The sequence below is a fragment of the Molothrus ater genome, chromosome 3, assembly GCF_012460135.2.
Source record: "Molothrus ater isolate BHLD 08-10-18 breed brown headed cowbird chromosome 3, BPBGC_Mater_1.1, whole genome shotgun sequence".
In the NCBI taxonomy this organism is placed as follows: Eukaryota; Metazoa; Chordata; class Aves; order Passeriformes; family Icteridae; genus Molothrus; species Molothrus ater.
The window spans coordinates 29385709-29398900 of NC_050480.2; the positions used below are offsets into that span (position 1 = coordinate 29385709).

General features: G+C 40.8%; 1 protein-coding gene across 4 annotated transcripts in view; it reads right to left on the reverse strand.

Annotated features, from left to right (window-relative positions):
• The window catches only part of DAAM2 (dishevelled associated activator of morphogenesis 2), a 202322-nt gene that overhangs the window by 112292 nt on the left and 76838 nt on the right, over positions 1–13192 (reverse strand). For all 4 annotated transcript variants that reach the window (XM_036380209.1, XM_054514303.1, XM_036380208.1 and 1 more), the window contains one exon: positions 7877–8079. In XM_036380209.1, coding sequence (XP_036236102.1) covers positions 7877–8050 — 174 coding nt within the window. In that variant the 5' untranslated portion in view covers positions 8051–8079. The remainder of the gene's footprint in view (positions 1–7876; positions 8080–13192) is intronic.

Genomic DNA, 13192 nt, shown 5'->3' on the forward strand with positions numbered 1-13192 from the left:
GGAGCCTAAAGTGACAGCGTAGCTGGTGCTGCACTCAGGGCCATAAGCCTGTCCCTACCACAGGAATTCAGGCATAGGTGAGCACCTGAAAGGGGAAGCTGTCTCTGCCACAAAGCCTAAAATGCAGTACCTCTTATGGATTTGAACTTGAATTCAACTACAGAAAGCTTCTTTATAGTGCATTAAAATCAGAGACGTGCACATGTCTTGCATATGAGACACATATAAAGCAGAACCAGCATTATGAAAACCTCTCTGTAGAGCAGGAAGAAAAGAAGAAACATATCCCCTGTATGGAAAAATTAAAAAGAAAAGAGGAATCCTGAGTATGTTCCATCTTGGACTATGCTGGACATAAAGGAATTTTGTGCATAACTAGCCAGACTTTGATACCATGAAGAGCTTTTACCTCCTGAGCCTCAGTAACCTTTGCTTCAGAAATTTTAAACCAATCAGTTCTTTTGCCATTATTATAATAGAAGAAATTGCATCTGAGTGTGTGAAAAATATTGATCTGCCAACTATAAACTAAGCCAAAAGAAAGGGATGTCTTTGTGGGCTGCCCACCATCAGTGAAGAAAGTGATTCGCAACCTCAAAGTTTTGGACTTTTTCTACTTTCAGAGACAGCATCTTCTGCTCAGAGGGCAATGCCAAGGCTTCTTCCTGGATATGAGCCTCTTTTCAGGAAACTTCTGCCTTGGTCTCACCAGCAGCATTTTCTTACAACCTCCACTGGTTCATCCTCATTAAGTGCAAGAAAGGAAGTAATAACTGAGGTGGGGAGTCTCCACTGAGCCAAGGCCAGCAAAGCCTCCTAGTTTGCTGAAGTCAGAGCTCATAAATACAAATAGAAATTAAGGACCTCTCCAGCTGTCAATTGTGTTTGGCATTACACTTCCTGACAGATTAGGTAGATTAATTAATTACAGAGAAGCACAGAAGGGATGAGGGATGGGAAGAGGGAATTAAATAACTTCCTCTTATGTGAAAAACACAATAGAGGGACTTTTAAATTATGGTTGCACAGAAATTTGCATTTAGCAACAGCTCAAAGCTGCAGGCCAGTCAGAGGCATAGCCTGAAACTATGAATTACATGCAGGGCAAGTGACACAGAAAGTAAATCCCTGTATTCAAATGAATCCAGCATTAGGACAGAATAACTTAAAAGACTAATAATTTGAAACTAAACACTTAGACCTTGGTAACATGCATGAACTTAAATGAGAGTAAATGCGGTTATCAATGCACATGACAAGTGTTTGGGGGTTGAAGCAAGGAGCTATCATGCAGGTCTTTCTAAGTCACAATTTTTCAATGAGAAACAAAGGACTTAAATAAGCTTCACACATGGAAGATACTTTTCTGGAAAGGTGTTGCTCCATACTGAGACAGAATAGGTAACTCTGCATCTATGCTTCCCAGAAATATTACGAGAGAGCTGGAGGAGAAATAGGGAACTTTTTTCTTCAAGCCCAGCAGCAAACACACAGAAACAGACCTGATGCCCTCTTGTTCCTACATACATTGACATATATTGTCTATATTCACATGAAAGATCACAGTGGAAGCATTTCTTGGTTTTTTTACCACATAAATACTCTTTCAGGCTGCAGAGCCAAAAAATGGGCCTCACAAACACTGCCACAGCTAGGACTCGGCAAGCTTGAGTGGGACTGGTGATATATGGGAGTGCTTATTCAATGTGGTGAAGCCTAGTTTTCATCTGAGCTTTATGTTGTATCCATTACACTAAATGTTCTGCAAGGGAGAACTAGGCATGAAGGGAGCTTGCTACTTCGAAGTCAGCTGTTTGCCGTGGAAACCACCTCTACAGTTATTTAGGTTTGGATCTCATCTCCCTGTAGCTGCTGAAGGTATGTTATCCAGTGTGTGCCAAACTTATGCCTTGCTCAGAAATTGCTTTGCTTCCTTTGACGAAATAAATAAATAAAAATTCCCATATGCTTCCATGCTTTACCTTTCTTTCAATATAAAACCCCTTTCCTTTCTTTTCTCATCTTTCTCTTCTGTGGGAAACAAGACAATAATCAGAGTTTTTCTCTCTTTTAAGGCAGAGAAAGAAAAGATGTGAAGAGATTTCACAGAGAAAGCAAAGATCAGAATTTTCCCAAACTTTATGCTACTGATCATTTAATCTAATGCTAATATAATGACCCCAATGTTCCTTTGCCTCTGTGCTGAGAGAATTAGCACAGATACACTACGTGGATGGCTCATGTACTCAGAGAACACTAATCAACTCCTTTCAGCATTCCGGAACTAAAGTGCTTACAAATACTAGCCTGGTGTGTTGAGAAATCAAGAGAGCACCATAATAAACAGAACAGGAGCAAACATCAGCCTACTTCCATGGTTCTGTTTCAGACAAAGATGAAGTCACTGATTAACTTAGGAAGGGATTTATTCACTGCCATTTTTTCCAGCTAGATACCTTGGCTAGTTCATCTTTAATTCAGAAGGTGAGCCAACTTTGATGCTTAGGCATTATATTTCACATAATGAACTCAGAGGTGATGAGATGAAAGACTAAGAGCTGAATTTAGAGCTGTGTCAAGAAGGGACATACTTCCATGTTCTTGTGGTCACTGTTGCAGGGCACTGCAGACAGAAACCAAGGTCACAGTTTCAATCATGGTTCCCAGAATGGGCTGAGGGAAGGACAGAGGCCTTTATTCAGCACTTGCTTCCATCTTCATTTGATTGCACTCAGACAATATTACAGGGAAAGTATGGGTTTGATTTCAGTGGTCTTATTGTTCAGGAATATATAGCTGTTCCATATCCATCTTCTCTACAAAATCTGGGGGTTTTGGATAGGATCAAAACACTAGATCTAGAGAGGGGGAGAGAGAAGAGTGTAGGCTGCCTCACCTGAGCAGCAACCTACCTCTCTCAGCAATTCAATGGATGAGAAGAAGTTTAGAGGCAAGCCAAAACAGGTGGTGGATAATCCTAATTTTTTCAAATATAGAGACTTCCTAAGTATTTATACTGCTCTTCAACAGTAAATAATGTACCTTCAGAATTTATGCCAAAAATACCTATGAAGTTTTGTTCTGGAAAAGTCTGTGAAGAGGGTAAATATCAATATGAACAAAAAGCACCCAGAAAGTCAACAAAACTCCTTCCTTAGGGACTCAGAGAAAAAAAATTATAAAAAAAAAAAAAAAGAAGGAGGAAAAAAAGTCACAAACTGAAAATGAAGTGGATTCAAATGCAATGTAAGAGAAACCACGACAGGGAATTCCAGTCTAATATTCCACCTGAGCTAAATGCGAGAATGCTTCAAGGGCAGATAAGACCACAAAAGTATAGCAGTAAGCATTTCTCAAATCTTCCCCAGTATAAGAATCTCATGTGCTGAAGGAACTCATTCAAGTTTCAAGGATATAACGATACTATCAACTTTGAAAATGTAAACTCAAAAGACAATTCCATTTCTGCCCCAAGGACCTTGCATCTTAAAATAAAGAATTTTGCACTCCACCTTCTCAAATACCATGACCATGTCACAGTCACTAACTAAACAGAAACAACAAAAGCACAAGCTTTTCACACTGCTCTTTCCTCTGTGCTAGCATTCTTCAATATGTTTTTGTTTTTTCTGAATTGCTACCATTTAAGTCACCCTTCTTGGTACAGTCTGAGTTAGAATCTGGGATCGGGCTGCTGCTATAAAAGATCTAGATGGCAAAATCTTTAGTGTCAAGCAGCACACCACCTTTAACCATCTAGAATAGTCCAGGATTCTAACAATGAGGAGAAAGTATCAGAATCCACCGTGACAACAATACACTACTGCTAACAAATATGAACAAGGACACTGAGAAGCTGTTCCATGAAAAAAACTTACTTCCTTTGCCTTAGAATAGTTCTTCCAGATCATTCTGTAGCTCCTGTTGAAGGGAAAACATGTGTCTAGCACAGATATTCTTGCCAGCAGGCACAAAACCATTTTGGAGCCCACCAACAGACCACCATCTGCAGTAATACTTTACCACTATATGGCAGTATGGCAACAGAAGTGATGCTGATCACATCAGCCTCGATGGCTAGCTAGGGCCAGTTTTACAATATGCAAGGTACAGGACCAGTCCACACACCCTGCTGCCTAGAGCTTCCCTCTCTGCTTGTTCATTGAAGGGAATATGCTAAAGCTAGCTGTTCGGTCCTCTTTCACAAAAGCAGCCTTTGGAGGACAAAACTTGTGGTCATAAATATTTTTGCTTGCTTTGTATTTTGTGCATCTAGACTTTGATAAGAACTTACCTGTACTGCTATCACTGCATGCATCCCAAGGCAGTCACTGCCAGCAGATGGCCTGAGAGCTGGTAAATCATCTCCTGTCTTAGCCCAAACCAAATCATTTCAAATCACCATAAGCCATCATCTTCATTCAGACCTATTCTATGCACATGTTCCCAGCACAATAAATCAAGTCAGAATTTAGGGCCTATCAGGAGTAACTATTTCTGTTTTAATTTTCTAATTAATCAGAACAGGCATAAACACAGGCTCCAGCTTCAAGTAACACATAAGCCTAGAATTGTTTTTCTGGTTGAGTGGTAACAAGAGCAGCTGTTTCAGCTGAAGTCAGCATCACCTTATCATCTCACAGTCACTGCTTCGGTCAGAGTCCAGTCAGGCAGGTGCTGTTACATAGCTGGATGGTCTGGGTACATCTCCCAAACAGAGCAGCTCACACACTTATATCTGCCTCAGTCTGGAGGCTACACAAGCAAGTTTGAAAGCTTGGAATAGGTCTTCCCCTTGAAAAATGGACATCTCCAAATTCACTTTTCAGGGTACTATTAAGTAGCACAACAACAGCAGAAGACATGCTCCTGATCCTCAAAATGCCAGTTTTCCTCAGAAAGGGAGGTGAAAACATACTGAATATTTACTGGATTAGAAAATTCATCACAAGGGAGACTTCTCCAGCACAGCTACACTCATCTTTTCTTGTCATTAACTCTTCCATGGGAAAAATGTCCCAGATTTTAACTGCAACAAGTGAAAAAATAAGGCTTTTAAAAATTCATTCAACCACACCAATGTTTCATTATACCCTTTGCAGAGCAGATGGCAAGATGATGCTATACCCCCTGGGCCTGCTTCAGGGAGCTAACACAAATGCTCTTCTCACTACACATCTCAGATGATGTTGGTGTCATCATTTCACTTGGGGATTTGGGTCAAAAGGCTTTACACTCAAATCTGGTTTTTATATAGTACAAGTGCACCCCGGCTAGACCCTCACGGATAAGCAGCAGGGAGTGAGCACACAGCACAGAGCTCTCTCAGGCACTTCCAGGTCGCTGATTTACCCTGCCGCATTTACAGACTGGATCTTTCTAATCCAATTAAAATCTCATCTGAGCTGTCAATACAGATGTAGCCTGGTTTATTTTAGTGTCTCATAGAACATGCATTAATCCAGGCCTGTGGACAAACTAGCCCTTCTAGGCAAAGTCTGCATTTTGCCAGCCCAGTTTCCAGCCCAGGTTCTCTCACACATAGAGCCCTCAACTGCTCTCATGTTACCTGTCTAATCAGGAACTCCTATGGACATCACTGCTATCCTATCTGGCTGCTTCATTAAATGTGTGATGTACACCATTACCCTTCTGAAAAATAGCACTTTTCTTTCCCATCTCACTTCTCATGCAACAATGGCTGGGGTGCTATCGTTAAATACAAGAACTGAATATGATCTGTTTTCATTTCAATGGCTTCATTTGTTTGAAATGCATATGCCAGTTACAAGCTGTCAGCACATTTAATAAGTTATAGCAAAAACCAAAACTCTCAAACTACTGGGGCCAAAAATTTTTACAGATCATCACATATACTTGTCATTAAATTTTGCAGCAGAAACATTATAAATTATATTTTTTAATAGACTTCCATAAGGCAGCTGTAAGCTGTTTTGCCACAAGCAAGCACATGGAACACCAGTATTTGCCAGACATAAAACCAGAAGTTAAAAGCATCATTAATACCACCACAAACTCTCAAACTCCTCATAAAACTGATACACTCAAGCAGGTCTTTCACTATGACCCAAAGGTAAACAAGTTCAAGGTTTAGCAAGCCAAGTTCAGGAGCAAAGCACATCTGTTGGTGATATCTTCAGCAAGGCTAGATTGAATGCTTCAGTGGATCCTGCTACTGGAGAGAGCTGAACTTTGATACAGCAGTTTGAGCTTTGCATGTGAAAACGAACCGTTAAGCAGCATCCAGAAATAAATTGTCAGCAAAGCAGATTACAGGTTACACTCTTACTCTTGAGAGATACCTGTCACCACCAGGAATTCTCCACAGTCAGCTGCATTTTCTAAGAGGGACTCAAGTAGTCTCACGTAAAAAGAAAACTGACCTAAATATAGACCAGAATTTTGTGAAATATTTCCATAAGAGGAGATTCTCCATTTGCAAATTATTTCAACGCAAATAGACTCTTCTGCTGAACACATTATTCTTCCTGAAACAGCTGCAAATCCTACTGACTCATTTCTAAGTCACTGCCACAGAATACTGAAAATCCTAATGGGTACTGGGGAAGCGTAAAGTGAATGGAAAAGAAATCCATACCAATTTACTATGTACACAGAAGGCGACTTCTGACTGAGGAAGTCCTTGAGCTGAAAACTGCTAGAGGGTTCGAGAGTATCCTGGAAAAGACCACCCTATGGCCACACCTTATAGTCTCCAACACCTTGTATTTTTCCCTAGCCATTTGCTTTGGACCCCATCTTGAACCTGAAGCCTGGGCTAGGTTGTCAGACCACTGGTCTGACAAAGAACAGCTGTCCCTATATTTGATATGACAGACTATAGTTGCCCATATACTAACCTCCAGTTGCATATGCAAATGTCACAGCTCTTTTCATTGTTATAGAATTTCAAAGCTATGGTCATGGACAGAATTTATTGGGCTAATGTTACAAGTGTAACGTAGGAAGACTACTGGCAAATTTCTCTAATGCTGAGATCCAGTATTTTCTGTTCTGTTCCTCACCTCAGTGTCACTCCTCAGGCATATACACACTTACAGATATCTCACTTTACATAAGCTCCAGTCTCAGAATGGTAATGAGAAACCTAATCAGCTGCATCAAATGGGCATCACCTTTACGACACAGTTTGCAAAACAACCCAGCCCTATGACCTCTGCCTGTGTTTTGCATTCCGGCTGAACAAGAAGACAAAGACAGTGAAGTCATTTGATGCCAGGCATGAAAAGCAAGTGTCTGGCTCCTGGAGTCTGCAACATTTACCACAACAGAAAACAACAAAGTTCATCTGAAATAATTCCTTCTCTTCCTGTTTATGGCTGTTGCTGCAACAGCACCATTTCATGGTTCAAAGGCAACTGTGTGATGAAACATAATTAGCATGGTCACCTGATTCTTATACCTCACCAGCAGAATGCTCCTCATCAACAAAACCAAATAGCCCTCACTTTACAGATCTGCAAACCCTAAGATTTTCCACTTCATTACACTATACAGCAGATTTCATCCCAAAGCTGTAAACAAGAAATTAACTGTCAGCTCTCTCCAGAGAACTTGAGAGGTTCCTTCTAATATGCCCAATCCTACATAGTCGCTATGAGAATAAATAAACACATTTAAACATTTTGTTGTACTTCTACCCAGTGCCACGATCATCCATCTTGTTGCTTGCCACCCTTCTCCTACCAAGTAACTACACATAAAAGAATGAAAAGGTTTTTCTAAAAGCTTCAACAGAAGCTCTCTGATAAATCCCTTAAATCCTCTTATTACTCCTTTAAAGGGAAAAGTCCATCCACCTCATCAATATATCAATCTGTCAGCAGAAACATACCACAAGTTCGGCGAATCTGGCATTGAGCTCTTCTGCTGGTGGAATTGGGACAGAAAACTCAAGGAATTGGAGGGGATTATTGTCCTTGAGGTTGATTTCAGGGAGGTCGCTGCCTCCAAAACAACAAAGAAACCCCAAGGCATGACGATTCCTCTTCCGGGGGGCCATGATCATGGTGTAAGGTGCTATCTTCTAATCATGTTCTGTAGGAAAAAAAAACAAAACAAAACCAACAGACATTAGATGATACAAAAGACAGTTGAATCTATGCAGCTCTGTGCAGTTACAATGGCTGTCACTGGACTAACAGATGGAAGAGGACAGAAGGAGCTGGTATCCAAAAGAACAAAATAAATACTCAAGCAAGATAAGGTAACTAGGCCTTCATATGGTATTAACATGTTCTTCCAAGGCAGTGTAGAATTGCTTCTCCCAGTTTTTCTGAAAAAAAGATTCTACCAACTCAGTGTGGAATTTCCCAGCAGGTAGATTTGTCAGCAATGCTCAGTAGCCAAGGCTGAATGCTACCACGGAATGCTGATATTGGCCTTTTTCTCACTACTACAATAAAGGAAAGAAACTATCAGAAGGAAAAAAGCATGTATGGGAGAATTTACCCACAACACATGGAAGAATCTTCCAGAAGTATCCCATTTGATCAAAATAAAATGAACAATGAAAAAATGAAGCAGGCATCAATCTTCCACCAATGCAGAGCCAGACCACCAAACATTCACTTATTCCTTCACAGCCAGGACTATCACTGCAGGACCTTTTTATCCATCCCATTTCCAAACACATGTTAGTTTGGGCTGCTTTATGTATTCAGGGAAGAAACAGCACAGTGCTAATGCATGTCTTTAGATTTACATTTCAGCTGCCAGATCCCATCTTGACAGAATCTGTCTCGAGGGGCTTTAGTATCAGGCGTAGAAAGGGAGGCTGAAGGAGAAGCTGGGAAGTAACTGATTTCACTACCACACAACACCGTTTGTGAGCAGCCCATCCAAACAGGAAGTCCCCTGCCAGCAGTTTGAAAGGAGGGATCTGTGCAGTGCACAGAGAGCCACATATTTTGCCCTTTTAAGGGACTTGTTGTTTGACAGCTCAGGGGCTTATTTGTGTTACATTTTTAAGGACTTCACTTTTTCACTTAATCTGCAGAATAAGCCATATCCTTAGAGAGTAAATAATTAAAGCTTGTTGTGAAGCTGGTCTCCCTGGGCACAGGGCAGGGGAGCAGGAGGGAGGTGGCAGGTGAACCAAACCACAGGATGCTGGATGCTGTATCAGCAACAACACAGCTGAGCTTTGTCATCAGAGCAGCTGCTGCCCTAACCTGCCCTACAATGCTTTGGTCTGTTTGCTTGCCAGAACAAGGCTGCTTTGAGCTTTCATAGAGACTGAGTAGCTGTGCAAGGAAAAGCACCTTCGGGACAGCAGTTGCATAGTGGGACTTAACATACAGAGCACAGCCAGCTCTCCAGGGATGTTTTGTGCAGAAACTGGCATGCTTGCTTAAAAAAAAAAAAAAAAAAAAAACCAACACCTAAGTAACAAACAACAGCCAAAAAAACATCCAAACCATCCAAACCTCTACCCTTATGGAACTATGTGCTTGGCAGGAATCACCTGCCTACTCTATGCTGGGATTAATTTATCCTGCACATTTTCTTATGCATTGGAGGGGCATCAGCTGCAACTCTCAGGCAGCTGAAAGAAAAGCAGGCTGGTAAAAAGTACTGTCTTCTGGCATGCCCACTTTGCTTTGCTCTCCATGCCAGCTCTGCAAGGGGTGTTATGTCCCAGCAGGATTCACTAGAGCAGGATGTTGCTGGCTTCAAAAGCCCATTCATAAAAACATTGGGCTCTCACTAGGAGATGCCAAAGGTCAACTTAAAACTGAACTGGTCATTGACACAGCTTCAGTCAGCAAAACCAAAATGCCCTCAAATCTATCACAATGATGTGCATGGCAATTTGTGTTTCCTCTCAATAGTGGACACTTGAGAGATTCAGCTGCTAAAAGATTTCACAATAGAGCCTCAGAAATTAAACTTGTACACTACAGACCATCTTCTCAAGTATTATTATTCCAAGTGCAATGTCTTTTATGGCAACCTGGTCATGACTGAGATTAAAACCAATTAGTTTGACAAAACTCTCTTTTGGAAGGAGCTGAATTCAATGAGACAAACTTGATTTACATGCAATACAACTACACTTGCATCAATTCAGTTGCAACCAAGCTCTGGCCCACTGTCTAAAGGCTTCCACACCAACCATCAAAGGATCATTCTCTGGGAATTTCATTACTCGGCTTTCGTCTTAAGCAGGTTCATCTTAGAGGTTGTCAGTCTCCAGGCCTTCCTCATCCATAATGCTGAGAAATACCCAAGCTGATGTTTGTTACTGTGATTTTTTTACAGAATCTGCAGTTCCTTGGGATCCACACTTGTGAAACTCAAGCTACTAAAATTTTTACTACCCTGCAAAAGTATGCAGAGCTCACATGGACAACAAGCTCACTTTTGCAAAGCATCATTCCATTGCACAACTCATACTCTTAACACTGGCATTGTCCAGGTGCATCTATAGCAGCTGGCATGAAATTCATACTAACATAGAGGGGTAAAATAACACTTGTGCATTGCTTTCCCACTGCAATTTTGTGGATAGGTGAGGTGTCCAGATGCTTTCAAAATACGAACAATTGAGGACTGCTACAGAGGAATCCAGCACAGGCATTTTAGAATCAAATCACTGAAGGAATGAATGAAAGAAATTTCTAAGTTGGAGCACTGTCTTTCTAAATTAATCCTGCCAGTAAAGTAGATGTCCTTCAGAATCCTGTAAGTTGCACCATTGATGCTATTTAATAACTGATTAAAACTTTTTTATTTTTGTTGGGGATCAAAAAAATAAACATTTTCTAATTACCTCCAAGGTAATAAACTTCTCCTTTCCTTTCCCTCTTTTTTGCCTTTCCTTTCTCGAGAATCAAATCTGGGAAAAATGCGTTTCCAAAGAATGAGGAGGGTGGGAGATAAAGAAAATGAAGAAAAGAGCAACTTCCATTTTTCTGAGTGGCAATTGACAGCAAAGCTGACATAAAAATTTATGAAAGTAAGAAGTGGGGGGGTTTCTTCTAATAACAGTTCTATTGCCTCTCAACTTCAGGCAAGGAAAAATGAAACACGTGCAATTACATATTTCTATATATATATACATCCCCAGTGAGAATCAATAGGAAATCTCTCTCTGGAGAGAATCCCACTATTACACATAACTCCCTCCCACAGCTCTTCTCAGTTCTACTGTTTTGCCCTTTTGCACAACACAAACAAGTTGCTGTCATTTCAGCAGCTAACCACACACCCGTTCCTCACAGCAATCCCTCTCCTGCTTCCCAGCCCCATCTGTGGTTCGGCTCAGGTCAGGAATCACAGCCTGGAACTCTGCCCAAGGCCTATTTATAACAACGTCCTCTTCCTCTGACAGGGTGTACGTGTTTATTTCTCAACCATTTGGCCCAGTGCTCAAACATCATTTAACTAATGCAATTTTTCCAACCCTTATCAGAAGTTTTAGCCACATGGGATCAGATCCATGCTAACTGCACATGAGGATCCTCTTTCAATTGCTTTCTGAATTGCTTCATAAGCCTCACTCTTCTCTTCATTCTCTTCTCAGAGATTTTAATTTTCATGTCAACATATGCTAAATAAGCAATGTTCCACTAAAAGTAAGACACCTAAAACAACTGCTCTGCCAGCAGCTCTCCTGTGCAAGACAGCTGATTATTGTAGATTTTATCTCACTGTTCTGTCCTTCAACACACTTAACAGCCAGAGCATAACTGTAACTAAAACAGAGAAAATTACTTTTGTATCACTGCCTTTGGAAAAAGGAAAGAAAGAGAATTCAGTGGGTAACTAAAAACACACAGTCATGCAGAAATAGTTCACAACATAAGGAAGCATTAATGGTAAACACTTTCAGAGATGTATCTCTACTGATCGTCAACAGACCCATGATGCCAGTGGATGTAGCCATAGCTCTCACCTGAGTGGGGAGCATGGGACTAAACATATGATGAAGAATCACTGCCCACACTAGCTTATGTGAACGAAAGAAAGAAAGTTTAAACTTTCTATTTCCCTGTAATTTATCTATCTTTGTCTGTGGCAAGATAAAACATATACATGTAAGGTGTGATCACTGATGTAGAAAGAAATCTGAAGTCAGAGTTGTTTAGAACACAAACCAACTCACCCACAACCCCTAAATCCAAGTTAAAACTCCAAATTATTCAACTATTCAGTAATAAACCATGAGAAGTTCCTGGTATTAAAAGAGCTCCCTAGATCATCACTTATTGATGATGAAATGGAGGAAATAAGCACCATGCTCAAAACTGCCTGCATGTAGACACTGGATAAAGGGAAAGAGCTTCCTACTGATGCCATGCTCAGTTCCCTGGACCATATTGCTTCTTCAGTACACAGATGGTGAAATTATGAGCTTCATGGCATGATTTAATTACCATGGGAATTTTCCATGGATGTCACATGTAATGTGACAGATGTCAGATGGACTATATGGCAATTGCAGCAGGGGGGATGGGGAAAGGAAGCAGACAAGCAATCCATTTGTTGCACGTGTAATAATAACCCAACTCCTTTGGTTTGGATTTGTAACCCTACTAAGGAGCCTCCTGGTCTCCAGGGCACAAAATAGCAACAAAAAGCCCTGACCACTTAAAATCCACAAAGTTAAAACCTTATTTTTCAGGGAAGCTCCCTGAAGATCCATGGACACCTGCTTGCTATGCTGGACAGGAAGGCATTGGACCCAAAGCAAATCAACAGATTACTGGATGTGATCTGGAAAAGAGCAGGGTCCTGTGCAGCAATGGCTACTCAATCCCAATCAGCCATGGTCCACACTTAAGTTGCCACCACAGGAGAGAGGGCTGTTCAAATAAAGCTGTGCATTTTGAAGCCAGTTCACGGATTTTCCTTCTCCCAACACATTGAAACAAGAGTGCAGAGCTCTTGGTGCTTATGAGAACTTTGCAAGACAGTCCAGAAACTCACCGCTCATTTGTTTTACATACCTTTCCATTAAAACTGAGATGGTTGATAATTTCAAAGTATTCTAGAGACCTAAGGATTTTCTCCTCTTTTATATTTATCTATTTATTTATTTATTTCATGTTTATTCATTTATTTGCCTCAGAAATATGTCCTGAGATAAGAGAAAAAGCAACGACTATTTGAAGGCTGTCAGGTGTAACTATATCCATGAACCTAC